The 26,881-nt window shown below is 45.6% G+C and overlaps 1 protein-coding gene across 3 annotated transcripts in view; it reads right to left on the bottom strand.

Annotated features, from left to right (window-relative positions):
- The window catches only part of KCNIP1 (potassium voltage-gated channel interacting protein 1), a gene marked incomplete at both ends in the record, with an annotated part of 437,431 nt that overhangs the window by 256,417 nt on the left and 154,133 nt on the right, over positions 1 to 26,881 (bottom strand). For 2 of the 3 annotated variants that reach the window (XM_082006256.1, XM_082006254.1), the window contains one exon: positions 16,740 to 17,463. The exons of the other annotated variant lie outside the window; for it this stretch is intronic. In XM_082006256.1, coding sequence (XP_081862382.1) covers positions 16,740 to 16,800 — 61 coding nt within the window. Of the gene's footprint in view, positions 1 to 16,739; positions 17,464 to 26,881 lie in introns of those variants that run through there. 3 annotated transcript variants of the gene reach the window in all.

Consider the following 26,881-nt stretch of genomic DNA (forward strand, 5'->3'; position numbering starts at 1 on the left):
AGCAGTGAAACAGTGAGGACAGCCCATCACACAAAGTAAGAGTTGGGACTAGACCTTGAACTTCTTTTTAAGAGCTTAATAAAGCAAACCTTCATCTTTCAAAGGCTTAATGGCTTGAGTTCAGGCAAAATCTAATCTGCTTATTTGAAAGGATGAAACGAGGAAGTGGAATACTCAGAGACAGGATGTGTACTTAGGTTGGGTAGCTGCAAATTTTTCTCATTATTAATCACTCTTATTCCTGCCATACTTGATTAAAATAAAAAAAGAAAAAGCTACAAACTAGGACAAAGATTAAAAACATTTGTCACCACAAAAGCTATAGTACAGGTAGACAAGATCTTTGGATTAAGGCAAGAGGGTTTTTTTAAACAAACAAAAAAATCTGCTTTTGACTTTATAAATTTATGACCTTAATTCAATAATCTTTCTCTGCAAAAAATGGTTCAGTTTCTAAGCAGCACATCAGCAGTTTTCTGAGCTGTATGCACAACGATCTCACCGACCTCGCAGTGGTACCCAGGGAACTCACCTCATGCCAGTATCCTTAAGACCATTAAGAGCAGGGATGGTATTTACAGCCTCAGGCAACGCAGTTGCTTTCCTTAAGGTGAAACTATGGATGCATCGTAGTTTGACAAGCAACAAGGAGAAACGTTTGCCCACACATCCTGCCATTTGGGAGGCTTTCTCTATAACATGCTGATCGCAGAGCTGCTAGGTACTTGTATTTAGGAGTACTGAGTTATAATCTGTTTAGGCAGGCAGTCTACAATTTATACCAAAATTATTTATTAAGCATAGGCGATAATTGCATTCAGCACAAACTGTACATGAAAACAACAAAAAGGCTGTAAGGTATGACATCCGTGCACATGCCTACAAGTCAGTGGGGAAAGCCAATAGCTTTCAGCATGTTCATCCATTTAGCAAACTGCAGCCCTTGTTTTTGCCAAAAGCCTGCAACAACAGCGCGGAAGAACACAGCCGGTAACGAAGCCGCCCAGATCCTGTGGAGGGTAAGTGAGAAAAGAGCAGGGTTGGGAGCTGTGAGAGGAGACGTGCGTGTGCACAACGAGGCAGGGCAGGAGCCCTGTCAGCATCCCCTGCAGAAGGTGCTTAGATACTGGACAAATTCAAAATAGATTTTGTTTAGTGGTTTAATGACTTTTTTCTTTGATGCAATTTGCCCGGGCAATGGCTAAACCCCTATAGGCTAATGCAGGAAATCTCCTGGAGAACCCATCCTCTAGAAACACTTGCCAGACACTTCGGAAAAGCGAGCAGCACAAAACCCTTCAGGTTTCCACAGGTCTGGGTAAATCCATGAGGTCTGGTTCGAAGCTTTCTCCAAGGAACACCAATCTGCATTTCACACACGCACGCGGCACAGCTGCCTCCTACCAACTAGAAACTCACCCCTGAACTTGACTCTGAACATCTGCTGCTACTGGACTTAATGACTCCAATCCAACACTTGGCTTTTAATGATATGCTATTTACTTGTCACTTGCCAAAACAGTGGCTTCCTCCCACTTTCCCACAACAAAACAATCCAAACTCTTGCTGCTGACAATAGAGTTAATATTTACAATTAATTACTGAAAATATTTTAAGTTTTATGGAACCTGCAGTGAAAGATGACAATTACAGATAAATTTACAATATAAGATGTGAGTCACAATAGACAAAATTTCTCAGAGAGCTGGTATCTACAGGTATTTAAATGATTCTGTAAATCATATAGACATTGTACATGCAGAAGCCTTTTTAAAATAGCTGATATGATGATTTCTGTCTCATGGGGGAAAAAAAAGATACATCAGAGTGAAGTTGTATTCCTCTTCAACCATGCACAGGCGCCAAGGCTGATGTTGGGCAATTTATCATCCCACACACTTGCTAAAACTCCTTCAGAAGACAGCAGCAGTGTGCTCAGTTGGGCTGGACACACTTTCTTTTTTCTTTGGGCTTTAGAAAAGAAAAATGTCTTTTTAAACAGTACCTTTCAGGGAAGAAAGACATTTAAGGTTCAAGAGGTTTTAACTGAGAGTGAATTTGGATTCTCCCTTTTGCCCTTTTTTCCACCAGGGAAGGAAGATATCAAAACATGCCTTGCATTTTACACCAAATACATTATTAGCTGTAATAAAAAAAATAAATGATCTCCAGAGTTTAATCATATTTTTAAAAGTTTCCATATCTTTTGGTACATTTCTGTGATCTGTATTAATAGTTCAAAAGGACAAAACCCTGTCCTACTTCTGCCTGCCACCCTTGCACAGAAGGAGATGGCCTATTTGGCTTTAAAGGAACTTGCAGGGGCTGCTAGAGGGGAAGCTCTCGAACAGAGTAAGTTTCTACCCAGAGAACAAGGATCACACCATTTGTTCTTGTACAAGCCTCTTCCTTGCTTTCTAGCTACTGTTTCCGCACTAAACCTGAAAAATCAGTGGCGTGGGCCCCCACTCAGCCCCTCTTGAGCCAGAGAAGGTTTCCACTGCTTGAAATGTAAATAGATTTCTAAGCTGGCTGCTAAGTAAGGGCCCCATGTCCCCCACACATCCCAAAGCGACAGAGTGGTATACGGCATTTCAGGCCGATCAATAGGGAACGGGACGCTGCTTTTCAGGGCAGGTGCCCTGAGCCGGGAGAGCCTTTGGTGGGTGCTGGGCAGTCCCCGTGCAGCGGGGCACGGGGAGGGAGCAGCAGGAGGAGAGCCCGGGCAGGCCGGCGCTGCACCCGCCCCGCACCGCGCGCCCGCTCCCGGGGAGGTGGCAAGAGAAAATCCCTTCCCAGCCCTCTGCAAAGACTTGGAGGAAGGTGCAGACTTCCACTCCTTGAAGTAGGTTATTGCCATCAAGGGAAGCAAGAGCCTGTAAATTAACCTGCATGCTCATCTTCCCTCTGCCCACCTGCAATACCAACGCACGCAACTCCAGAATAAATGGGAAGAGACTCACTGAAGAGAGCTGCATCTGCGGCAGGGCCAGCCCCAAGCTTTCCAGGCTGAATTAAGCTCTGCAAGAATTAGTAAGTTCCTGGGCAATTAGTTCATGCCTTCAAACTTTTCTCCTAGACTCGGAGGATGCTGTAAAAGGCAGGCTAACATTGTTCCTATACTTGCTGAAGTTTAGAAACTGAAGCTCAGGGAAAACAAGACATGTGCCATCTTGAGATGTTCAAATTGAGAATCCTACATATGTTCCAGCTGGGAAGCAGGGAGATTTTGGGGGCTGGATTTTACAAATCTGCATTTCTATTTTATGGAGGTATTAAGGGTGACTAATTAGAGCGCTACAAAAATAAAGCTATCCAACTTACTTACAGCGTTCCCCGACACTGCCATGTGTCAGCAGGTTTAGCACCCAAGACTGTTTGCCGATAAATCCCTTCTGCAATGCGATGTCAACAGCAAACTGCGTTACAATGAACATCAACAGAAAACAGTAACATAAGTGATTTTCCTCACATTTGTGAGCAGTTTCATCTTGTAAATATCTCCTTTCCTACTGCAGTCCAATAAACATCTCTAAGACGGAAGCAGAAGGCAGGTGAACACTCATCTCTGGTTCTGAGACTGAACTTATTTACGGGAATTTAAAATCTCTACTGTTGTTCCTCTAAATTCTCTTCAATTCCACTAGTATCTTACTTACGCTTTAGGTTCTCTTCTTCAAAGCTATACGAGCCTGCAGAAACTCCAGGCGTGTGCACTCGGCTCCATGCTCCAGGAACGCGTGTCCCAGAAATGTATATGCATGAAACGAAGAACCAAACAGCAGGGACAAGCGTTTTGCTCCATTTTCTGGAATGCTTACAATGAAAACAGAGGAGAGAAAGAGACAATTTTGGCAGCGTCTCCACATTTATGTGGACTGTGAAATGCAAATCAATTTGAGGATCTCTTACTAGTATAAGAAATACTCGATTAACAAATGCATTGTTCTCTGGGAACCAGACCTAGAAACCAACTCAGTATTATTTTCATAAGAATTGATTTAATTCCTGCTCTGCTCTGCTGTCTCTCCTAGCACAGACACTAAAGTCTCCATCTCTCTCTGTCTGAGCTGCTCTCTTCCCAGCTGCAGATTCCTTCACACCACCTTTCACAGCAGCAGAGATCTGACTCATAAAAATCAAGGAAACAAGAAGAGAATAGAAAATGTACATTACTTCACACTGTCAATTAGCTTGAAGTAACTTCAACTCAACTAAGGGTACATTGTCCTGAATCACAATAAGGAGACATTTCAAGACACAGAGAGAATTGAAAACACGAGGATTCGAGCAGCTACTGCTGAGTTGTGTTCGCTCCATACAGTATTTTCTGATAAATGACAGAGATCTCAGGAAGGTGATGCTGATTTCCATGCACACATGGCCCAGCCTGGCTCTGCAGGTTCCCAGCTTTCTCTGTCCATTTCTCCCTCCGTCCAAAGGACGGACGCAAACATTCCCACTTCTTAATGACCACAAATGTTCTCACTGGTGCCCTACATCCACTGTCCACAGCTACCCTTGGTCTCAAAATGTCGCTGCAGGAAACCCCTTCCTCCAGCTATTCATCACGTTCTGGGAGCCTCTCCTACCCATCCTTCAGGGCATCTCACTTGTCCCTCCAAACCTGGTACAGAACAGCACAGGATGGGAGATGTTCCAAGTTGTTCCACCGCAATGTTGCTTAATTGCCAGTATTACAAGAGGAACCACACTGCCCTGAGCTCCTTCAGCTACAAAGGATTAAATTGGTTTATTCTCTTCTGTCCATATATCCAGTAAAAGAGTTCCTTAACTGAAGAGGTACAGAGGAAATGAACTCTCTGGTCTGTTGGAAAGGATCATTAACTCCCATGACAGGATGGGGAATGAGCATTTCCCTGCCCACATTGGGAAGAGTCCTATGCCTGCAGCTATCTCAGTATTATGTAGCCTGTCCACAGCACTGTCAGCCTCTCGAACCACAGCCCTGAAACCACCAGCAACGTCAAATCTACTAGTTGCTGGCAGAAAGCAAAGCAGGTGGTAACACTGCGAGAAGACAATGACTCTGGGACATGCTCTTCAAAAGCAGCCTTTGTTATTCCAGCCATCCTATCGCTGTCACATAACATCAGTGACTACTAGCTAAGACCGGGAGCATTGCTCCACAATAAAAAGCTTCTGCAGGTGAACGCTGTGTCAGACTACCTGCTTCATGTCATCCTTGCCCTTCGCCACTGGCAACTGCCGCAGAGAGCTCCTGAGCCAATGGCCCCGGCCACAGCAAATCCACGTGCACAGCCTCTACCTCACGTGGTCCTTGGCAAGGTGGTCTCTGTGTTGTCTGACACTGGAAAACAGCACTTGCATCGTGAATAACGATGCCTTAGCTTTGACCTCACATTCTCCTACATCTCACATGCTTGGGAGCTGTCTCGTAACGCTTAACAAAATACAATAAAACTAAATCACAGCAAGCAGGCAAGTGACAAGCAATTAGCTCAGGCAAAACTCTACAGCTGTAAAAGTTATCACACACAAAAACAGACAGCAAGCTGTTGAGGATGACCACGGGTGCCGACGCTCTGTGGCTGGGCAGCATCACCTCCCCGAACCTCACACCAGCAAATCCAGAGCAGCAGGTGCTGAGACATACAGACCCGGAGCCTTGCGCCCGGTCACAGGGAAAGCACAGACGGAATCAGATTTCCTGCGGCTATGTCCCCACCTCATCCTGCCTCAGGAGTTTGATTTATAGGGTAGTGAAGCTCTTTAAATAGATTGCTTTACATTTGTGGCTAACAGGACAGAAACACAACCACTAAGTAAATGAGCATGATTTCTACGGGCTTCTGCAGAGAACTACCTCGTCACAGAAACACAGGGAGATGATCAAAGGCTCGCTCCTCACTTCTTGTTCTTTCAGGAATTCAGTGGAGTTTGAAATATTCCTGCAGGTGAAAAATGTTACCAGAAATGCAAATGGCTCTAGTATTTGCTTATAGTTGTTTAGCTCTTTTTACACACATAATTCAGGCATATTAAATGGAAATACAGGGCCTGACTATACACTTTGCAGAACATTTTAGGGCACCGGTTTCCAAGCGGGAGCATGTCCCTCAGAAATGCCAGATGCAATACTAAAGCAGAGAAGTAAAGCTGCACCTGCGCTTCCCGGCTCTGCCAGGGCCATTAGCTCGGCCTCTGCTCCAGCGCTGCTGGAGCCCGAGCGGAAAGCGAGTGAAGGGAAAGCAGCTGAGGCAGAAAAGGGGAGGCTTTGTGTTTGCGCAGTGAGCAGAGCCCTACATGTCAGAGTCAGTGTGGGGATCATGGAGCAGAGTTGCTAACTTCACACCCCGGCAGCTTCTGTCTGTCTGGTTTTGATCCAGATGGAGGTTAAGAACATTTACCAGCCAATTCCCCCCTATCAATAATTTTCAGGGAACAACTCTAAAAGGGACACAGTTTTGCTAAAAACAAACAGTGCAAAGAGACCTGACAAAATTCATTCCAAGTCAGAGTGTTTCCAGAGGTTCCAAAACATCTCACAAGCTCCACGGGGTAAAAGAAAGTTTCCAAACTTTTAGTCTAACAACTAATTTGCTATGGAGCTTTTACAAACCAGTAGTACACAGAAGACAAGCGTGCATTTGCTCCTGCAAATACAGCATCACATTTTAACTTACACACCATTCACCCAGATCCGAGCTGGACTGTGGATGACATTCAAAATGGCTCATCGCTGCGTTCCCTCTTGTGCACTGCTGAACAGCAGCAACAGCCAGCGCCCCAGGAAAGCACAAAGTGCTCCGTTTTCCTGCACTGTACGAACTTTTGAACTGCAAGTACTTTACCTCCATCAATAGTCAGGACAGAGGAAGGAGAAAGGCAGCATCAGCTAAAAAAAATGCAAATGTAGCCATGTAAAGTGCTATAGCTGATGGCATTGCCCAGAAAATGCCTGATCAGAAAATTCCCTTTGTTTGACAGCGAACTTTCCTGGAGGGCTGTGGTGAGCCACGTGCAGCCCAGTGCCCCATCGCAGAGATGATTAGAAATGATAGTAGCTCAGCTGTAATGTCCTCACTTCTGCCAAGTAGAGGATGCCAAATTGCTATTGGAAATAGCCCTTTTTCATGCCTTAAAGCCCTGGAAATGAAAGGCACTTTCCCGAAAGAACAGTCTCTGGTTGGCTTTCTGTCCCAGCACCTAACCTGCTCTGTGCCTAGGTCCGGTTGCTGCCTACACAGACAGGCATGGACCTTGTGGGACCACATTTCCTTTGCAGAACTGCACACGTTTGCCTTTGCCCATCGTTCAATACGCACAAATGTACACCCAGGCAGGATTTTCCTCATGCCCTAATGCAGCTCTTTGTCTAGATGCCTGCAGCCTGGCTAATTCTGTATGCACAGGACTGCAAACTAGACCTTCTGTCAGCTCACATGCTAAAATGCTAGATAAAAACAAACACCATGTTACAGGGATTCAGACCCACACAAGGACATGCTTTCAATTCCTGGGGCGCTAGTATCACAGTTCGGGGTCACGTCCAACTCTCCCAGTGAAACACGTGAACCAGTATGCCAATTCAATTACCCTGGCTTATTAGGCTTAGCAGACAGCAGTCCTCTCTGCACTGACACAAAAGTTTCCTGCTTCCCACTTTTTCTTTTCATGAGCTGCTCCCAGTTCAGACAGGAGTGCCCAAGTCCCTTGAACTGTGAGGATTAAGAGAGCAAAGGGGTGCTGATGCTCCCCACTGCATCACGGGGTTCACCTGCACAGGATGAGAGAGTTTTCCCAAGCAAAATTCTCCCCCCAAAGACTGACATTTTGCAGCTGGGGAGCTAACAGCGTTACCCTTCACAGGGGTGTGTTGTACCCTGCAGAGAGCAAGCCTCAGCTCATGCAGTTTGATGTGCTAAGTCAGGGGCACTGCCTGAGGTTTCAGCTGATAATTAAAAGAAAAAAAAAAAAAAAGATCTATAAGGCTGATGTGTAGCATCGCTCACTAGAAGGAAGCAACAGTAGCCTGGGAAAACGTACCTGGGAGCTCAACCCTGAGCTGCAGGCAGGCAAAGTTAGAACTGTTGTCTACACATGCGAGCTCCGCTTCTGGAACTGTGCTCTAACTGGCCACATCTTGTGAACATGGCTTGTTTCATCCATATTTTCCTGAATATAATTTTGACCGGCAGAAACATTTCTTTTGTCAGAGCACTAAAAGCCCATGATGTTCGGTACTGATCTCTAGCATGTCGTGATTCGCCTCCCCCCTTCCGAGGTGACACTCTCCCTTTCAACCAAGGACCCTTCAGCAGAACGATGCTGGCATCTCTCGGGTTTCCTAGAAACCCGCCTCCAGCAGGACAACACGTATCCTCACAACCACGTTCGCCATTAGCTATTCTCAGCCACAGTATGAAATGCACTGTGCCTACCCGTGGGCTTTTAGAGACCGTAGCTGTGGCCGTCTATGGGAAGTCTGGGCGGTTCCCAGTCAGCCGCCCACAGAATGAGCTTGGGGGAGGAGGGTTTTCATGGAGCAAGACAAAAGCAAACACTGGTGTGTGTGTGTGAAGAGCTGCTGTTGTTGAATATGTCAGGAAAGTAATGTTTGGATTGAGGAAAGCCAAACAGATGTAGCAGGGCTCTGCCAGGAAAGGATGGCTCTGTTACCCTCTTCATGTCTTCCTTAAAAGTTCCCCGCACCGCAGCCAGGCCGCACCAGCTGCCCCCCCCGCCCCGCCAGCTGCCCCCCCCCCACCCCGCCAGCTTGCCCCCCTGCCTGCCTGAAGGCACGATTCAGCCTCCCCGCCAGCCATGCTCGCTGCCTGTGAACCTCACCTCATTTCTACTGGGGTTTGTTCAAACTCTTCAGGCCCGCCCTGTCCCGAGCAGTGCCGGCACGAGGGACACCCCCATTTTCATGAATGCAGTTAGAAATTAACTTTATCTGTATGTTTTCAGTCCAGACCAAAGACATCACCCCACAGTGACAGCCACAGACCCAGAGTGGAGATATCTGGGCATGGCTTCCCTCATTTTTGAAAGTGTGGACACAGTTTACACTTTTAATCATTTTTGATTTGCCAAGTACAATCCATCTTACAATAACAGTTATTCCCCTTCCCTCTGGCATCTCAGAATGAACAAAAGGGGAAAAATTAGCTACCTTGCTTGGAACGCTAAATATATTTTGGTTAGAAATGCTGCTGTGGTACCATATCGCTCTAACCTGCATTTCCCAGTTGGATAAAACCCCTGCCATGCAATACCCCTTACCTTGCCAATAGCCACGGTGCGAGCGGTGACGTGACTCAGAGACCCCCAGCAGATAGCCAAACTTTCTGCATCATTGTGCCGTTACATTCTCTGGGTAATCATTTTGAATAAGAAACTCAGGACTTGACATAAATGCCCAGGTCTGTCCCCCACTGCAACGGAGGAAGTACTTTAGCAGTTACACTTCTCTATTCACATCTAAAACTACAACAAAATTACAAGCCAGTAAAGTGTTTGGAAAGTTTTGGTGAATAACCACAATTAATATCAATTTTGATTAAAGAAACATTTCAGATAAAAAAACAAACTTAATTTTTGAAAGATTTTTAAATCTTGAGGGTTTTTAATAAAGCTTAAATAAAGATCAAAATAAACGTTTTGACTGTAGGTTTATAAGTGGAGGAATAAAACATTTTGATTTTTCCATTCACATTTGACCAAAATCAGCATTATAACTTGCTTGGTTGACCTTAGTCCGCTTTTTTATAGACAAGTTTTTCCTCAAAAAGTTTGTACAACCCTGACTCCTGTTTACGTATTTGGTGACATTAACCACTGCAAAGCTGAGAATTGGCCAAAATCTCTGCTAAGTATTAAGTTCCAAGCTTTTCACATCTACAGCGTTAAGTATGTTCAGTCGCAAAAATCCAAGGGCTTCCTAGTGCCCATTCCAAAACATCAAATATCCAGTAATTCACACTGGAAGAGCTGCTAATGATACAGGTTGGAAGATTACCAAGGCTGGAAGTTGGAAAAAATATTCTGTTTTACCCTTTTGGATTATTGGAAACTTCAAAGCACTGCAGCAGCCTACTGGCATGCAAAGCTGAAGTCTCTAATCACCTCTTTTGTGGTGGGATTTCATGGCTCTGTGTGGATGTGCACAAAGTGCGGCACATAGTGCCTGTAGCCAAGGGCAGGAAGTAAGCACACACATAGCTAATGCAACATAACATGTAACACACTATATAATGTACTTTCCTCCATCCATTTTTCTTGATTCCACACCACCAAGCTGCGTCTGACTACAGCATTTCAGGCAGGCACTATATGTCTGTGGGAAGCAATTGGGGACACACAGAGCTTATTTTAATGTAATCAGTGCTATCCACTCTTAAGACCAGCTATTTGTGATCCCTCTGCCTCGCTGCCAGGAGTTGTATAGGGAAGCAAGCAGGAAACAAGGCAAGAGGCAAGGGAAGAAATTTAGAGCTAGCGACTGCATAGGAGCTAAAGAAATTTTGGCTTAAAGATACGGGAGCGGGGAATGGAAGCAGTGACAAGTCTGTAAATCCTACCCACCTTGAAGCAAACCCCACACCTGCGTGAGCTCTGGCAGAGGGTTGCTGAGGACACGGGAAGGCAGGGTGCAAACAGCTCCGCACCTCTGTGCCACCCATCGCAGATGCGTCCCAGCCATGCGGCTGGGATGTTTGGCTACTGCGACGCCAAGCAGCCTCCCAGGCACCTCTTTTTGCACTTCAGGGGAACTAAAATGTTTCACACAAAGTGGCATATTCTGACAAGCACTTATTGGTCATCACAATTTTTCCAAATTGCTTCTGATTGAGTGCTTACATCAAACAGTCTTGTTGCTGAGTGCTGTTCTGTATACCGGTTACGAAAACAATTCCCTACAAAAGCACTGCCTGTCAAACCCTCAGTTTTCAGTGCAGGCAGCCAACCACGTACCTGACCTGCCAGACGGTATCAGATGATGATCAGAAAAGACTAGGGAGAGAAAATGAGATGTCAGTGCCATGTACTGGCTCTTGAGCACTGCCAGGAGAGACTAAATCAGCCGTTTCGTCCATTCACTCAAGCACCTGCAGGCTCAGGTCTCCAGCCAGGGGGAAGGATGCTCTCCTTGCTCTAGAAAGAAAACGGGTGGGATACCGAGGAACTTCTCCCTATTAACAAAATACCCAGGACACAGGCCTGCACTGTCCAAGTCTTTAGGACACACACATTTGTTCACAATAGTTAGCAGGCTGTCAAGTTTCTCTGAGGAGCAGAAGCAAGGGAAGGGCAACATTCAGAGCTTTTCTTTCTGCCAAACCTGAACAGATTTTTGAGGGATAAAGGCAAGTCTGTCGCTCCTCACGGCTGAATTTCAAAAGCCTATTGAGAATAAAGCTCCACACACAGTTTAACAAAAATGTTATTTTGTAATGGTATGTACTGGGCAAAGTAAATAGCAGCGCAGCTCCCCTGCCCAAATCTATCATGGCCATTCTGCAGCTGTAGGTCTAGGGCTCAACAGGACCGACTCCTTGAAACACTATTGAACCACTTTTTCTCCTTTTGGGCAGAGGAACAGACTGTTCTAGCGCAGGGGATTGAAAGGGCACAGCCATGGCCGACAATCTTGGGAGCTCAGGTCAGTCAGATATTCTTATGAAGACAGACAAGCCATGCAGTGCTGAGCAGTTTCCTGCTAAGTAACATACTTGAAAATACAGCTGGTCAGACATAAAATCTGATGCTTTTAAACAATAAGCCAGTTCAAAGCAAACTTTCCTTCAATACAAAGTCTAGAAATTAGTCACTATAAAAATGGCATAACTGACATTTTAAGCAAAGTGAATTCCTGCTGTTAGCTCTTGCAAAATTAAACAACTGCACCAGGCTCCTCTCGATAGTTTAGGGTTGGGTGGTCTTGGATCAAAATATGGTTACTCATACTCAGCAGACTCAGATTCCCAGCTAAAAGCAGTGCTGCTTTCTGCTGGTGCAGTCAGGGTAGGAGCTGGGGCCTGTAGCTCGAAGGCCAACAAGATTCAGGTATTGAGAAATATTTGAGTTATATTTCACTTTCACTGGCGGGTGGTGTGGGAAGGAGGTAGAGAAAAATAAGAGCAAACATAGCTAATCCCTTACTCCTCAATTTTTTCTACTGTAATTGAATTTGCCCACAAATGGCAGCATAACCATCCCCACTACTGTGGAGGTACGGAAAGCAGTCAAAGCAAGAGATTCTCCCTGCTTTAGCAATCTGTTAATCCGAACGTTACCATGACGAATATGGAAATGGCCAATTCTAGCCACAGATTTGGTCATGATTGGTTGCAGACTGTAAAAACACATGAAAAAAAAAATTTTCTTTCTGCATCTAGTTGAAACCAGAGATGCATTTGTGTGTGCATTAATTGCCACACCGGCCCTCTGCTTTTTAGTTGTGGTTTTGTCTTCACCACCACCCCCCAAACTCATTTGTTGTTTTATTGCCTATGTTTGCTGCAGGATATACAAGCAACTTGAAATTCAAGTCCATCTTCATCTTGCATCTAAACGCTAACTGCTAACATACTGAGAGAAGACCAAGCACTCCTCTCAGCTTTTTGGTGTTTGGTCTGTACTGAGCTCTCAATGTTTCTTCCTGTTCCCAGACATCTTTAGGGTTTTCAAAAGTTACAGTAATCCCAGATCCCGAGGGTGGATGAAGTTGGAAGAAACTTTGTAAGATTGTCTTTGTCCAACCCCCTCCTCAGGGCAGGGTTAACCACAGCAGGTTGCTCAGGACTCTGTCCAGTTGGGTTTTGAGTACCTCCAAGGATGGAGACTCCACAGTCCCTCTGGGCAGCCTGTTCCAGTGTGCAGTCACCGTCACAACATTTTTTTTTTTTTTCCTTATATTTAAGCGGAGTTTATTGTATTTCAATTTGTGCCCATCGCCCCTTGTCCTATCACTGGGCACCAGAGAGAATAGTCTGGGCTCCATCACCTCTACTCCCTCCCATCAGGTATTTATACACTCTGATAAGATCCCCCTGAGCCTTCTCTGCTGCAGGCTGGAGAGTCTCACCTCTCTCAACCTCTCCCTGTATGTCAGGTGCTCCAATCGCTTAATATTCCTTGTGGCCCCTCAGTGGACTCAGTCCAGTAAGTCCCCATCTCTCCTGTACTGAGGAGCCCAGCAGCAGATACGGCGGATGTCTCACCAGTGCTGGGCAGAGGAGAAGCATCACCTCTCTTGACCTGCTGGAGACGCTCTGCCTGGCACAGCCCAGGAGGCTGCTGGTCGCCTTTGCTGCAGGGACACATTGCTGGCTCATGGTCAGCTTGTCCCCCACAACCTCAGCCAGGTTCCACCAGCACCCCAGGAATGCTGCGCAGCTCTGCCGGTCTGAGATACAAGTGAAGCAAACGTGGTAGAAAGAGGTATTATCTTTTACCAGGTGAACTCAGAATGCTGGAAAAGGCAGACGAGAAGAATCCCAACAGCAAATTAAGTTAAAATGCCATCAGTTGAGGAGATCAGAGGAAGTAATTTCTAATGAAATGTACAAATAATCTGTAGATCTGCCCCGAGCCACTACCGAAGCAAACAGCACGAATCTCACGGACCATCCAGGGGCACTCTGGCAAACAGGGAAAGCTTCTGCAGCTTTACTGATAGGATTGCAAATCTAAGTAGTAGAAATCTTTATCCCGCAGGACAGGGTGTGTGGCTCATAACCTGCATAGACAAAATGCTCAGTTATATTGGATTAAGTTTTCACATTCAAGCCAAATGAATGATCTCCTTCTCTACAAACCCACAACACAGTCTGTTCCCAGGGAAAAGGTCTTGCACTTCACCGACCACTGCTCTCAACTTCAAGGCAATTTCTGTGCTACTCCTGCCTTTACTGATTTAGGCTCCCCGTTTTCATTGAAACAAGGAATTAACTCTTGTATTCAGTGCTACAATATATCCTCTAGCATTGCTGCTCACAGCTGGAATAACCGAACCAGCCACCAGTCCCACTGCCAGTGCCCCAGATCCGGCCACGAGCAGGGTGTGAGGGGGAGCAGTGCAAGCAGAGCTTTGTCCTGCACTGAAGCTGGAAGGGTTCAGCACAGGCCGCTTGAGCCCAGCCTGCCAGGATCCTCGACGTGCTTGCTGATACTAACTGCTCTGGAAACGCCTCGCTTTAGACATGACCTGGTTCTTTTACCTGTTCTTAAAACAATATACATGCACGGTTATTGCTTTTCATTTATTACACCAAAGATACGTAGCTTCAGATACATGCGTGAGTGGCCAAGCTAGAAAAGGGTATAAAAATTGCCTTCAAACTACTTGGAAAAGCACACATTTACCAAGATAACAGTGTATTTGCAGAGGTGTGGATCTAGCCCTGTTCTAACTATTACTTCAAGCCCTTGTTTTAGCGGCAGTGTTTCACTCCTACATAAATCCAGAAATATTCAAACGAACACACAGATAAATACGATAATAAAAACAGGAGATTATAATTTAATAATAAAATAGATAATAAACATTTTACCCAATAAAAGATAGATGCTGTGATATCAAACGGAGCAGTTACACCCAGGCATCATTAGCAAGGTGCCCTGTGGCAGAGAAGGCAACCCCCGCAGCGAACTGCATCCACAGCCACGCAGCCAGCGCTGGGTGCTCCTTCCCTTCTGCTCAGCACTCGTGCGGGCGCATCCAGAGTGCCGTAGCCAGTTTTGGGCTCCCCAGCACTAGACAGACACTAGACTACGGTCCAGCAGAGGCCACCAGGATGGTTGGGGGCTGGAGGAGATGCTGAGGGAACAAGTTAGTGTTTTGTTGTTGAGAAGGTGAGGTGCTCACTGCCAAGCAGCCCAGGGGCACGTGTGGCAAACATGGCTCTGCCATGCCCGTTTGGAGATCTGGGGGATCCTCTGGGCATCAGTCTAGGGGAACATCTGGAACTGGCTGAAGTCAGCTGAAACCAGCCGTGTTGTTCTGTAACGCTCTTTCTTGCCAGATAAATAGTGACTAAAAGGTGTGAAATTCTGTACTGGCTTTGAAAACAGCCAAGAAAATCAAAGGAATTTCTTCCAACTTGCTCTCTCCAACTGGGTGCCCTACTAACCAGTAACACCACATGGATAACACATCAGAGCCAAGAGGATGCCAGCAGGCATCAGCAAGATTGAATCCCACTGGAAACGTTCAAATGTGTGATCAGATGCTGCATTTTTACTGCTAGTGAACTCTAACAAAAAGCAATTTCTTCCACTCGCTAGAGAGTTGAGCCAAACGCAAGACAACAAAGTAGTAGAGAACAGATACATTCAGCCAAAAATTACCTACATTTAGTGGAAGTCAGATCCAGCTCCCAGGTTCCTGGCAAGTAGATAAGATACCCCTGGGTGTCACAGCAGCCACCATGCCCAGCGCACCATGTTCAGCTCTCCTGTACCTCACTGAGCCTAAACATGACCCTCACAGCTTCAGGTGTGAGTCAGTGCTTAGACAATTAAACAGTTATGCTTGCATTATAAATAATATCATACATACCCCAGATGATAGTACACTTATGGCTGCATTACAATAACACAGAAAGGTGAGCTGTAAACCATGTACACACACTCTAATATAAAATTTTACCCTACCCATCTCACAGCAGGAACACAGAATTTTACACTTGCTCACAAACTTGCCACAATCAAGTCCCCTGCATAGCCCTTCCCCATTTCTCTTTAGAGGGATTACTTGATGTTTGATATTTCCTAAGACACTTTTTAATTTAAATTGCTAGAAAATCCATATCAACACGCAATTCAAAAGTCTATATATGAATTGAGCAACAGATCCAGTGGAAATAGAGACCTACGCTAGAAATACTGAGAGACTGTTAAATACAGAGGTTCTGACAGGAAATATCTCCAAATAGCAGAAAGACTTGCTGAAGTTACAGAGGCTCTCTCTTTTTGTTTTCTAAACAATACTCATTCTGTATGGTATGGACATGTATCTGACAGTGCTTTCAACTTTCTGCGCAGCAGCACCCTGGAATTTTTGAATTAACCCTGGAGGAAATTGAGCAAATCTCAAGCAAACGCTACACAAACCAGACCTCCTGAAAAATCAGCATTTCACAGCCAGTATTTATGGATTTAAGGCTTAAAATCCCTGGGATAGCTGCTTACTTTCTCACTTTTTGTGAGCTTCTCCTCCTCCCCTTCTTTATGAAAACATCCTATTTCCCCCCCCTTGATAATCTTTATAAAACATGCATCATTACTACTGCACACTTGGTTTTGGGTTACTGAATATGCAACACTGTCTTGAACAATACTTGCTGAGAAAGCAACCACAGGGCGTTGGGAAGAATTTGCTCAGTATCTACATTTTATTCCCTCCTCAAAGGGTTTACAAAGCATGGGATTTGGGAATAAACAGGTCTCTTCTGCAAGCACTTTGCATATGGAGCCACTGAGTTTCTCCTCCTCATACACGCCTGTACGAAGGATTACAATATTTCAGAAGCTTTTCACCCCTCAAGCCTCTCCACAGCAATTTCCTCATGCCCACACGTTTCCTCCACCACCTCACATCCCACTCTCCTCTGCAAATTACACCTCACATAAACATTGCTGGGTTACTTGCAAGTAGCACATGTTCATTTTCTCTTCCCTTCCTAATATAAATTTCTCTTCTAGCAAATATACAGAAGGGACAGAAAAAGCAAAACAGGAGGTCTTACCTTTTGACGGTCGTCTTTGTTTCGTTTGAAGAGAAGAGAATGTACCCATTACAGCACCCATTGCAAAAGCTACTTGTGAGTTTTTGGGGAGGATTTATTCTGGCTGAGATTTTTTTTTTTTTAATTCTTCTTACCTCCCCCCCCCCCCACCAGTGAACAAAATCTAAGCAAAATGCCCCCAAGAACAAAACAAACCAGAGGAAGTCAAGAGAAGAAAGAAAAGAAGAAAGGAGGAGGGAAAAAGCAAAGCACTGCAGCTCAGTGTTCAGCAAGCGTTCAGCTTTGAGGGTTTTTTTTTTTTTTTTTTTAAGTCAACACACATGCACTGACTCACAGCCGGCTGCACTGTTATTATTCAAAACAGCTCCCCATCAAAATTTAAATGCTAGGTAGATTCCCTCAGACCAGAGCTGGCAGCAGATGCATCAAAATATTTACTGGAGCACAGCCACATAAACACACAGGCTAATTCTTCCTCCCGTTCCCTTATGGCTCCAACCAGCAGCCGGTAGGTCTAGCGAGGGAGCATCAGTGCATCTCTTCCAGTGAATACTAAACTGGAGTCCTGTAGACATGCCGAGGGTCTCGGGGCGAAGCCAGGGCTTTGGGCTGGGTACCAATTCGGAATGAATGGAAATCTTCTGAGTGGGAAACGATAGTGAGCGAGGCATCAAAGCCCCAGCTGTGCAGACTGCATGCTCCTGCTAATTAAGAGTCTGACAGAAAGGTAGGAAGCAGCAATCTCTAACAGTCTTCTCGAGCAGAAAAGGGGAAAATAAGTAAGTGCAACGGGGAAAACCAGAAAATTTCACCACAATCCTTTTTTGTCGCATCCTTTCTCACATACTAGAAGCATGTGCAAGACAGCTGTTAATACTTATTCTTCTGCAAAGTATGTATGTGCACGTTCTTTTTAAGAATATTAAAACAACAAACTGTTGAAACAAAATTCTGCAAACATCCAGTGGCTTGGAGGAAGTAGAACAATTCCCAGCATTTTGTTCAGTTCTGTTGTATTTCAAAAAAAATCAGCTACGCATCTTGTTATGTTTTCTCAGAAGGTGAAATAGTGAGTGCTCAGGTACAGAAAGAGTTAAACATACCGAGGCAGCCATCAGAAGCAGAATTAATTTGCTATTTGCACATGGTTACCATGATTAAGGCAGCATCTGTGCAAATACTGTATTTGTCTGAAGAAATTCATTCCTACACCAGAGACCAAAGCACTTTGTCTCAACAGGTTTCCCCAGCTTTCCTCTAACTTTGCAGTAAAGAGTTCCTCAAAGGCAGATCCCAGAGCCCCCTGGATCAGAAGCCACAGAGCATCCGTGTCCCTGGAGGTAAAGCCCTGCGATACCTTCTGCTCACACACTGCCAGCAATGCTGTCTTTGCATGCACAGGTGTTTTTGCATCCCTAGTGTACACCAACAAAGAGCTTTCAATTAGTTGCTAGTTGCAAAAGGCATTACACAAAATCTTTTATTTTTTACAACTTAAAACACAGCAATCGAACTTTTTCTGAGGAATGTCTGAAGGTCCTGTTTAGATACCAAAGTCCTGAACTGAAACACATCGGTTTGCAGGCAGGTGCAAAGTGCCCGAGACTTGGGGCACACAGTGCTGCTGTTGTCGTCACCGGGGGGAGCCTGTCCCGGCTTCTGCAACACCCCCTGGCCCTCCCCAAATTCCTCCCCCAGGCTGGCCACGGCTGTGGTCCCACAGCCCTTGGGCTGACAGGCTTCTCCAGCCACCCGGATCCAGATGGGTGTCCCTCAGGCTAAGGTGATCTCCACAAGGCACTAAAAAGCTGTATGAGATTCTTAAGCTTTCTCATTTAAATATTTATATTTATTTTATGAATATTTTATTTGTGTTTACACATTAAAATATTAGATAGGCTACAGTGTGCATGTGGAAAATCCCTACTCTTGGTATTTGTGCACACAACAAGCTGGAGGGTGACCAGAGGCCATGGCAGATGTGCCCTCATGTAACAGCAGCTGCTTCAAGCCACAGTTGCCAAGATGAGAAACCAGCAGGTGAGGACATGCCTGGATATGTTATTTCTCATGCAAACAGGGAGCAAAGAGAGATGCTGGGGCTCCTGTTTGGCAGCCTGGGTTTGCAGACCCTTTGCCACCTCAGTGATACATCACTACCCTTACTGGCCATGGCTGCCATGACAGAGCCCCCCCGGGACTTGGGGCAGGAGCTGTGCTCCTGCAGCAGAGCCGTCACCCCTGGATCAGGCCTTCGCCAGCAGGCGAGAGCTGCGGTGGTCCTGCCTCCCCGCAGCGGGAGGCCTCAGCGCCATCCCTGGACTCCTCTAATGGCATCAAGACAGCTAAAAGCATCCTACCACCAAAAGCAACAAGCTGCCAGTGGGATGCTGTGCTCCCCTGTCCTCTGCTCCCAGGCGTGATGTCTCCAAGACGTCAAGAATGGAAACCTCCTCAATCTAGGCAAAGTTGTCGCTAGCAAAAGTCAATGAGCCACAGCTCCTGTCACACCATCCACTCGCAAAACCACACGTCAGTTGACTCATGCACTGGGAAAACCAGTGTTACACACCTAAGAGCTCCAAGGTAAAAGGTTGCAAAGAACTACAGGGATTATCACAGAATCATTTAGGTTGGAAAAGACCTTTAAGATCATCGAGTCCCACCTTACACCTAACACTGCCCAATCCACCACTAAACCATGTCCCTAAGCACCACATCTACATGTCTTTTAAATACCTCCACGGATGGCAACTCAACTACTTCCCTGGCAGCCTGTTGCAGTGCTTCACAGCCCTTTTGGCAAAGAATTTTTTCCTAACACCCCATCTAAACCTCCCCTGACACAACTTGAGGCCATTTCCTCTTGTCCTATTGCTTGTTACTTGGGCAAGAGACCAACCCTCACCTCACTACAACCTCCTTTCAGCAAAAAGCACATAGAAATCGAGATTCCTCCTGACATCAGCTGGACCCCAGCAAGCTCGGCCTGGGAGCAACAGATTAGGCTGCCTATATGGTGAGATACCCTAGCAAAAAGCAATTTTGGAAGATAAAATTGCACCCCCGATGCTGCACGGTTGTTTACTTGAAACAGCATGGTATATGAAGGCGGAGGGCAAATGTGAATATTCAGTCATCTTTGAAACTTCAAAGAAAAAGAAGATTTGTCTTGCCTGGAAACCAGTATCGACAGACTCCTATGAAATCATGGAGATAAATGGTTACATGCATCTTTGTTCGCATGACTCGAGCATACAAGAATGGGGACAAGAGGAGGGACCATGTCTGTGCCTGAGCAGACAAGCACAGAATCCCACATCACCAGTTCAAAAGCAGCTGCTTTCTCTCACAGCCAAAAATCAAGACCTCAGAGGAACAGAATCATGGTAAACACTAATGAATTAGGGTATTTGCCACAGCAGGCAGGAATTCTCTTTCCCCTAAGATGACAATCCAAATTGATCAACCTAAAAGATAATACTTGAGACTTAACAAGTGCTGATGGTCACCCATATCTGAGGAGCCGAGTATTTTTCAGAGCATTTCCTTTAGACGTTAAGATGAAGACTGAGCTCTGGCTGCGATGGTGAAATGCACAGTTCTATCTGTGTGGGTACCTAAGCCAGCAACCCAAGTAAAAGCTGTTATCAGAGGATCAAAGGAAATACCATACTGCACCGAACCTGACTGCAGACCCCAGTATCGATTTGCAGTGCTCCAGAGCCCAGCCACTGCGTACTTCCCAGTGCCATGAGAAACCCTGGCTGCACTTCACCGGGCTCTCTCACGGCATGCTTTACACACAGTTCTCAAGCATTTGCTTGCACAGCTGAAGGTATGCACTGCTTCAGGATGCCTGTGCCATGCCTAAATCCATCCACTTTCCCACAAAAAGTTCACCCAGCGGGTGAGTTGCATGACCGCCCCAGCAGTCACTGAGAGGAGGGGAGAGTACCCCATGGGAAAGGGCGAGTGCTTCAGGCAGGCGATGGGCAGACACACACTAGGCACGCATGGACACAGCGACGCACGCAAAGCGGCCATTGGGGTATGCCTCTGCCCCAGCAGAAGCCTGTGTACATACTCAGCCAAGCACTTAATGCTGGGTGCTGATCTCCCAAGCTAGATCAGCAGGGCGGACGTGTCCCTGCGGGTCACCACTAATCCATCATCATTGTCTGCCAGCAATTAAACCCCACTCCATCCTTTTACCATTGCTATACACTGTATCATAATAAATTCTGTCTACTAACTAACAAAACCATGACCTAATACTATTCACTGACCATCTTCCTGATTACTTTCCACCTCTTAACTCTATACTATTGCCTTTAATAAGCATCTGTGAGACTTTGAAACATCAGAGCAAAAGAGACAGACACTGGCAGTGATATAGGTGCTGCTTTGTTGCATGAAACCAGAAGGTTTGGTCAGAATAAGTAGTTCATTATTTTTAATAAATGCAAATACAGCGTCTTCAATTAGGGAGCCATATCACCTGCTAGCTGATATGGATATGTGATGGAAATCTCCTGGGAGCAAGATCACAGGGACTGGTAAAGCTCTGCTCCCTGACATAGGATCAGGTCCCCTTCCCACTGAAGACAAAAACTGATGCAAAATGGAGCCAGACCACAGTTGTGTTATATCTATCCTGAACCACCATTTCTGGTATTTTTGTGGGTATATACAGGAAAGTAGAGGGGGAGGTTGATTTTTTTTTTCACCATGCAGAAACGTGGACTGCTGCCAGGAAAAAACACCCTCCCATAAGCACGGTTTCCAGGGACGCAGTCTCTGGTTTATCAGCCATCGTCTCCGACAAGGCAAAGCTGGCAACATCGATCTGTAGGACTAGCGAGGGAATGCCTCAGACATATCCAGATTTTAAAACTTAGGGCGTTGGTGAAATTCATTCAGATTTTTTTTTGTCTCCCAAAGTACAGCAATGAACGTTTGCATAATAGGAACACAAATGAAACCTGAAAACTGCCTGTTTATAGCAAGCCCTTGTCATTCGCTCTGTATCTAGCAGCTTTGAGTGGTTCCAGGTCGGTGCTACTTTAAAAAGCTTAAATAGAGCTGGAAGTAACCAATTCCTTTTCTCTTCTGGGTATTTTAAGAATGAGACTTCGGCAACATTGGCCAGAGTTTCTTTCTATGCTCTTAAGACTAAAGGAATTTCATTTTTCATATTCCAGTAACTAACACTTGTTTCAGGGGAGCATTTTACACTTACCCAACAAGAACAGCTTCATTTTAAGGCAGAGGTGATTTTCTTTTCACCTGAGCAGCTACTGTTTTTCTTGAGGACGAAGTAAACCAAGTCCTTTCGACAAGCAACCGAGAGCGTACAAATAGCAGCCTGGGAGCTGGGACGATGCCACATGAGCACTGACACAGAAACGCCAGGGCTCCTGCTTTCAGCTGTGTCCACTCAACTGCAGCCTGGTCAGATGTTCGTAAGTGGGACCCACCGACACCGGCCCAATTACCGCTCAGTGCTCCGGCACAAACCGCTGCCAGCCATGGCGACAAGCTGTGTCCCCCCAGCAGCACAAATGCAGTTGTTCCTGCGATACTCTGGCCATGGATTCCTCCATGAGGGATGGCAGCTGGTGGGGTGAGCAGCAGACATGAATTTTGCATCGATTGCACAGGCACTGATATGGCAGCCCCCTTGCAGAAGCTGCCTATGCACCATGAGAGCTGAACACAGGCTCTTGCCCTCTCTTCCAGCTCTCCGAGTTTTAAAGCAGATCATGAGACACTGAGACTTGGTTATCCAGGGGGGAAAAAATAAAAATCAAAAGCAAGAAGGAAAACGCTCCTTTTCTAAGAGAATGAAATGAGAGTTTCTGTTGCTTAGCAAATTTTTAACTAGTTGCTGTCCTCAGCCGTCTGTGCCAGAACAGCCTCTGCCAAGCACTTTGCCTGACTCTAAGCCCAAGGCTCCGCAGAAGTCCTGGCAGGAGCCGTGACCTGCCGATTGCCAGAGTCACTGCCTGCCTGGGTGAGGAGTTGCAGAGGGCACATCTACCCCGCCATCTACCCGGAGCAGCACAGACATTCCCCCAGCGTCACGACGGACTCATCTTTCAGGTCACCTCAGTGCTGAGGCTCCAGGCAGCAGCACTCCACACAGTCACAGACCAACTAAGGAAGACCAAGGTGCGAAAGCACGGTAGGAAATGAATAAAAATAGCTCCAGCTGGATCCTGAAGACAACAAAATCATCACCATCACAACCATGTGCATAGGGCTTGAGATGCCAACAAGCCTCCATGGTGCAGCCCCCCGACACAGCCCACAGGACTTGAGGAGCAGGAGAAAGGCAAGGGCACCATTTCTCTAGCAGTAGTAGTAATAGTTTTCCTTTTCTTTCTTTCTCTGTTATTATTAAAAACAAAAATAACTCTTTGATTAGACTGCTACGGTTTCAGTTACACTAACTAATACATTTAAGGCATGTTTCTGTACTACAGATACAGATGAACTTCTTAAAATTGTCCCAGTTCAAAGCAGGAAGGCAGACAGCTAAGAAAAATCCACCTAGCAAACAAGCACACACAGCCCCAGCAAAGAGCTGCAGGGATCAACTAAAGCAGCATGAGACAATCTCATTGCAGGGGCGTTGGACGAGATGACCTTTAAAGGTTCCTCCCAACCCAAACTATTCTATGATTCTGTGAAACTGCTCTGCTACTGGAAACCTGCTTGATCACAAAGAGACCAAGATGAGGCAGTTTTTTGCCGGTCTACACCTGTAGAAAGTGTTGAGGGTTTTTGTGGGTCATCAGTTACCTTTTTATCAATATAAGGACATATCAGGTCTTCCTACTCCAGATTTTAATGAAGTCAGAATTCAGCACTTAGGTATTTTTTTTCGAGCACCTAGTTTTTGGAAATATTTCTTCCCAAAAAGCAACAACACACAAGAGTGTAATTTTTTTTTCCCCTCCACTCACAAGCCATTATAATAAATGGAGATGTTTTGGAGATGTTTTCAAAGACATCTTTTGCTCTCTGTAAGGACTAGGTAGCAGAACAGAAGCTATTAAAAGATTCATTACTGCACCTCTACAGGCCCAAAGCAAATTCTCATGCTAACTAGCTTTGCCAGATCTCAAAAGCTAGAGGTCCTCCCTTCCATTTTGATGGAAATATATTTTTCATGACATGAAAGCCAGCAAATAATAATGCTGAGAAATCTGATGAAAGAGATGAGGCTTAAAGCTTAAAGATTTTAATGTAAATAAGGCAGTGACAATATTGAAGTGTTGGAAAGCCACTTGCTTTCCAGTCTACAGCAAATATAGCTATGCAAACCCAAACAAAATAAATGCAATGTCATTTAATGCCACCAAACAGGGAACAAAAAAAACAGGTGTTGAGGTCTGAGCAATAAGGGATGCTCCTCCTCTAACATCCCGAGGAGGACTGCAGAGAATGGAGCTGGCATTTTCCATCCTATTGTTCAGAGCAAGCAGTCAAGCATCAGTCTCCTGAAATCAAGATCAGATATCCCTGCTCTGGCCTTTCTTCTTACAAATACCAAAACAGATCACCACTGCAGCTGCACATAGCTACGCATGGACATACACGTTTGCATACTTAAAGGCAAAAAGAAAAAAGAACAAGGTATTGTTTGGCCTGTATGAGGCAGCGTAGCGAGAGCTGAAAATAAAACTGCATTATTGTCTGCTGGTTCTTCTTCGTTATAGTAATAAAACTGGGCAGAATTCCACAGAGCAGACCTAATGTTTGCCCTAAGCATGTCACACTCAAAAACAGATAGCTGAGAGCTCAGGAAGGGAATATTTCACATTTGTAGTGACAACTTCAACAAAACACGAGGTAGATACTGGTTTATATCTTTGGTTGGAGTATTTGTTCTGTGAACAAGGGGAGACTGTTTCCAGATAAAAACTTGAAAGTATATGAGACGCACAAAACCTGGGCAAAGCACTCGCCCGAAGGATGGCATGGAGAAAGGACCGAGAGCAGGAGAGGAGGGATTCTGTGGGAGCACCAAGCGGGGTCCTCCTGGCACACTGCTGCCAGCGGGAGCGAGCAAATGCTGACAGACGGGCAGCAGGACACGGTGCTGAACCCTGTAACAGTGGCAGCAAGGAGACGCCCAGAAGAGACTGGTGGCATTGGTGTGCCAAAAGAAAAAGGAAGGTGGCGAATGACAGTGATGTGAATCCATCTGGTGAAGGGACGGAGCTGAGCAGAGGCCAGGAAGCGGGAATAGGAAAAGGCTGCACTGCTCCCCAAAACATGAGCCTTTAGCAAGGAAACTGTCGGTAAAAGGTGGGGTTTAATGACAGGGAAACAGAAAAACTGGAAGAATTTCATAACAGCATCTATCTGGGAGGGGAAGAAGGACAAACCTCAGTCCTGAAACCATGCTGCAGAGCCAGAGCGCTCAGAGGAAGAGTGTGTCTGGCACAGCCAAGGGCACCCGAGAGGAGGCTGCACACGGAGGAACCAAGAACTGCAACCTTTTGTTCTCAGGATGCCATTACAGTAATGCCTGAGGATGAAAAAGCTCACATTTCAGTAATGAAAACCATCTATTACCCCATGAAATCTGTTTGAACATTGCGCCAAGTGAAGTCTTGCCTTTCAGAATTATAAAATCCACACATGAGAAACTTCAAGATGGTCTGAAGCAGAAAACCTTGAGGAATATTAGCCAGAATAAATGATCAGGCCACAGAGAAGGCTGAGAAGCAGGACACCGCTACTGCACTGTGGCAACCGCACCAAATGCCGCTTGAAAAGCAGTATATGGATATGAATGTAATGTGTTAAGGCATTTCTCACATACAGAACGAGGGGCGTGCTTTTTAAGGTAATTTTGGCAGCCAGCAGTAACAGAAGATCCCAAAAGCCTTTTCCCTTTGCAGGAAGGGAGGCTGGAGCAGAGATGCTGTGTCACACTACGTCCCACAAAGCCTGACTGAGACTGGCCTGCGTAAGGGCAATATGAGAACCTGGCTGCCAGGTAGGCATTTACTCCCACTCCCTGCAACGGCACTGACAAGCAACGATGGCAATATTCACAAAATAGGCGCTTGTCTGCTAAAAACACCACAGGGAACATCAAGCAGCCAACACCAAGTATCTGGTACATGCATAAACCCAAAGCTCAGTAAACCTTTTTATCATCTTCGTACATGAGCGTTTCTGTTGCATCCACAGCATCTATGAACATTACAGAGGAAGTGTACAGCTAGTAACAGGGTGACATTTATTGCAAACAAACACAGAAAAAGATCCCGGGGAAACCTGTCCTGGTCGTGTGTGTGATGACAAGGACATTCCTCCCAACAGCTGGGACAGGCAGTGCCGGAGTGTGGCACGTACTTGTCCCTCACTCACACACCCAGCGTCAGCTCGTCACTGTTTGAACTTACAAACTAAGCAAGCTGAGCGACAGGCAGGAATTCGATGGTGTTTTGTTCCCAGAAGCATTAAAGAGCATATGTCAAAACTACATAAAGAATGTGAACAATAAATGTCAGTCCAGGTTAACTGGCGGTTTCATTTCTGTCTTGTGATAATGGTCAGAGACCTCATTGAGAAAGACAAAGCAATTTTAAATTATTCGGTATTTCCATAGATGGCTGATAAATTGACTCCAAACCATTCCACAGACAGTGAATTTGCTTTAGGGAGGAGAAGAGGGTAGAGAAGACATTCAGATGGTCTTGGACCTCTCCTTTCCTTTTGCTCTAGTGCGCTTCAAAGTAATGTGCCAAACTAACCATGTATAATTCAGGTCATTGAGCAGATGCACATACCTCTGGGTAACTAGCATGGATAGTTAACCAGCTATTTTTGTTTCACATTTCACTTCTCACCATAGGGTCTTGTAAAAGCGAACAAGAGCAGCCATGAGACACCCCTAGGTAAGTTCAGCTTGTGTCAAGTTAAATCATATCGGGCGAAAAATATGCTAAGAGGATATTCTGTTTGTACATTGGTACTGTTTCATTCTGAATGTGCTAGAAATGCATGCCAGGCACGTGTGCTCCCTTGGCCAGGTCCTGCTAGAAGGTACTCTAAAAAAGCCAGAATTTTAAGGTTTCTAATCATTAGTGGCATCACACTTTAACTGAAACGATGTA

The sequence above is a fragment of the Phaethon aethereus genome (genome assembly GCF_964289735.1).
Source record: "Phaethon aethereus genome assembly, chromosome: 14".
In the NCBI taxonomy this organism is placed as follows: Eukaryota; Metazoa; Chordata; class Aves; order Phaethontiformes; family Phaethontidae; genus Phaethon; species Phaethon aethereus.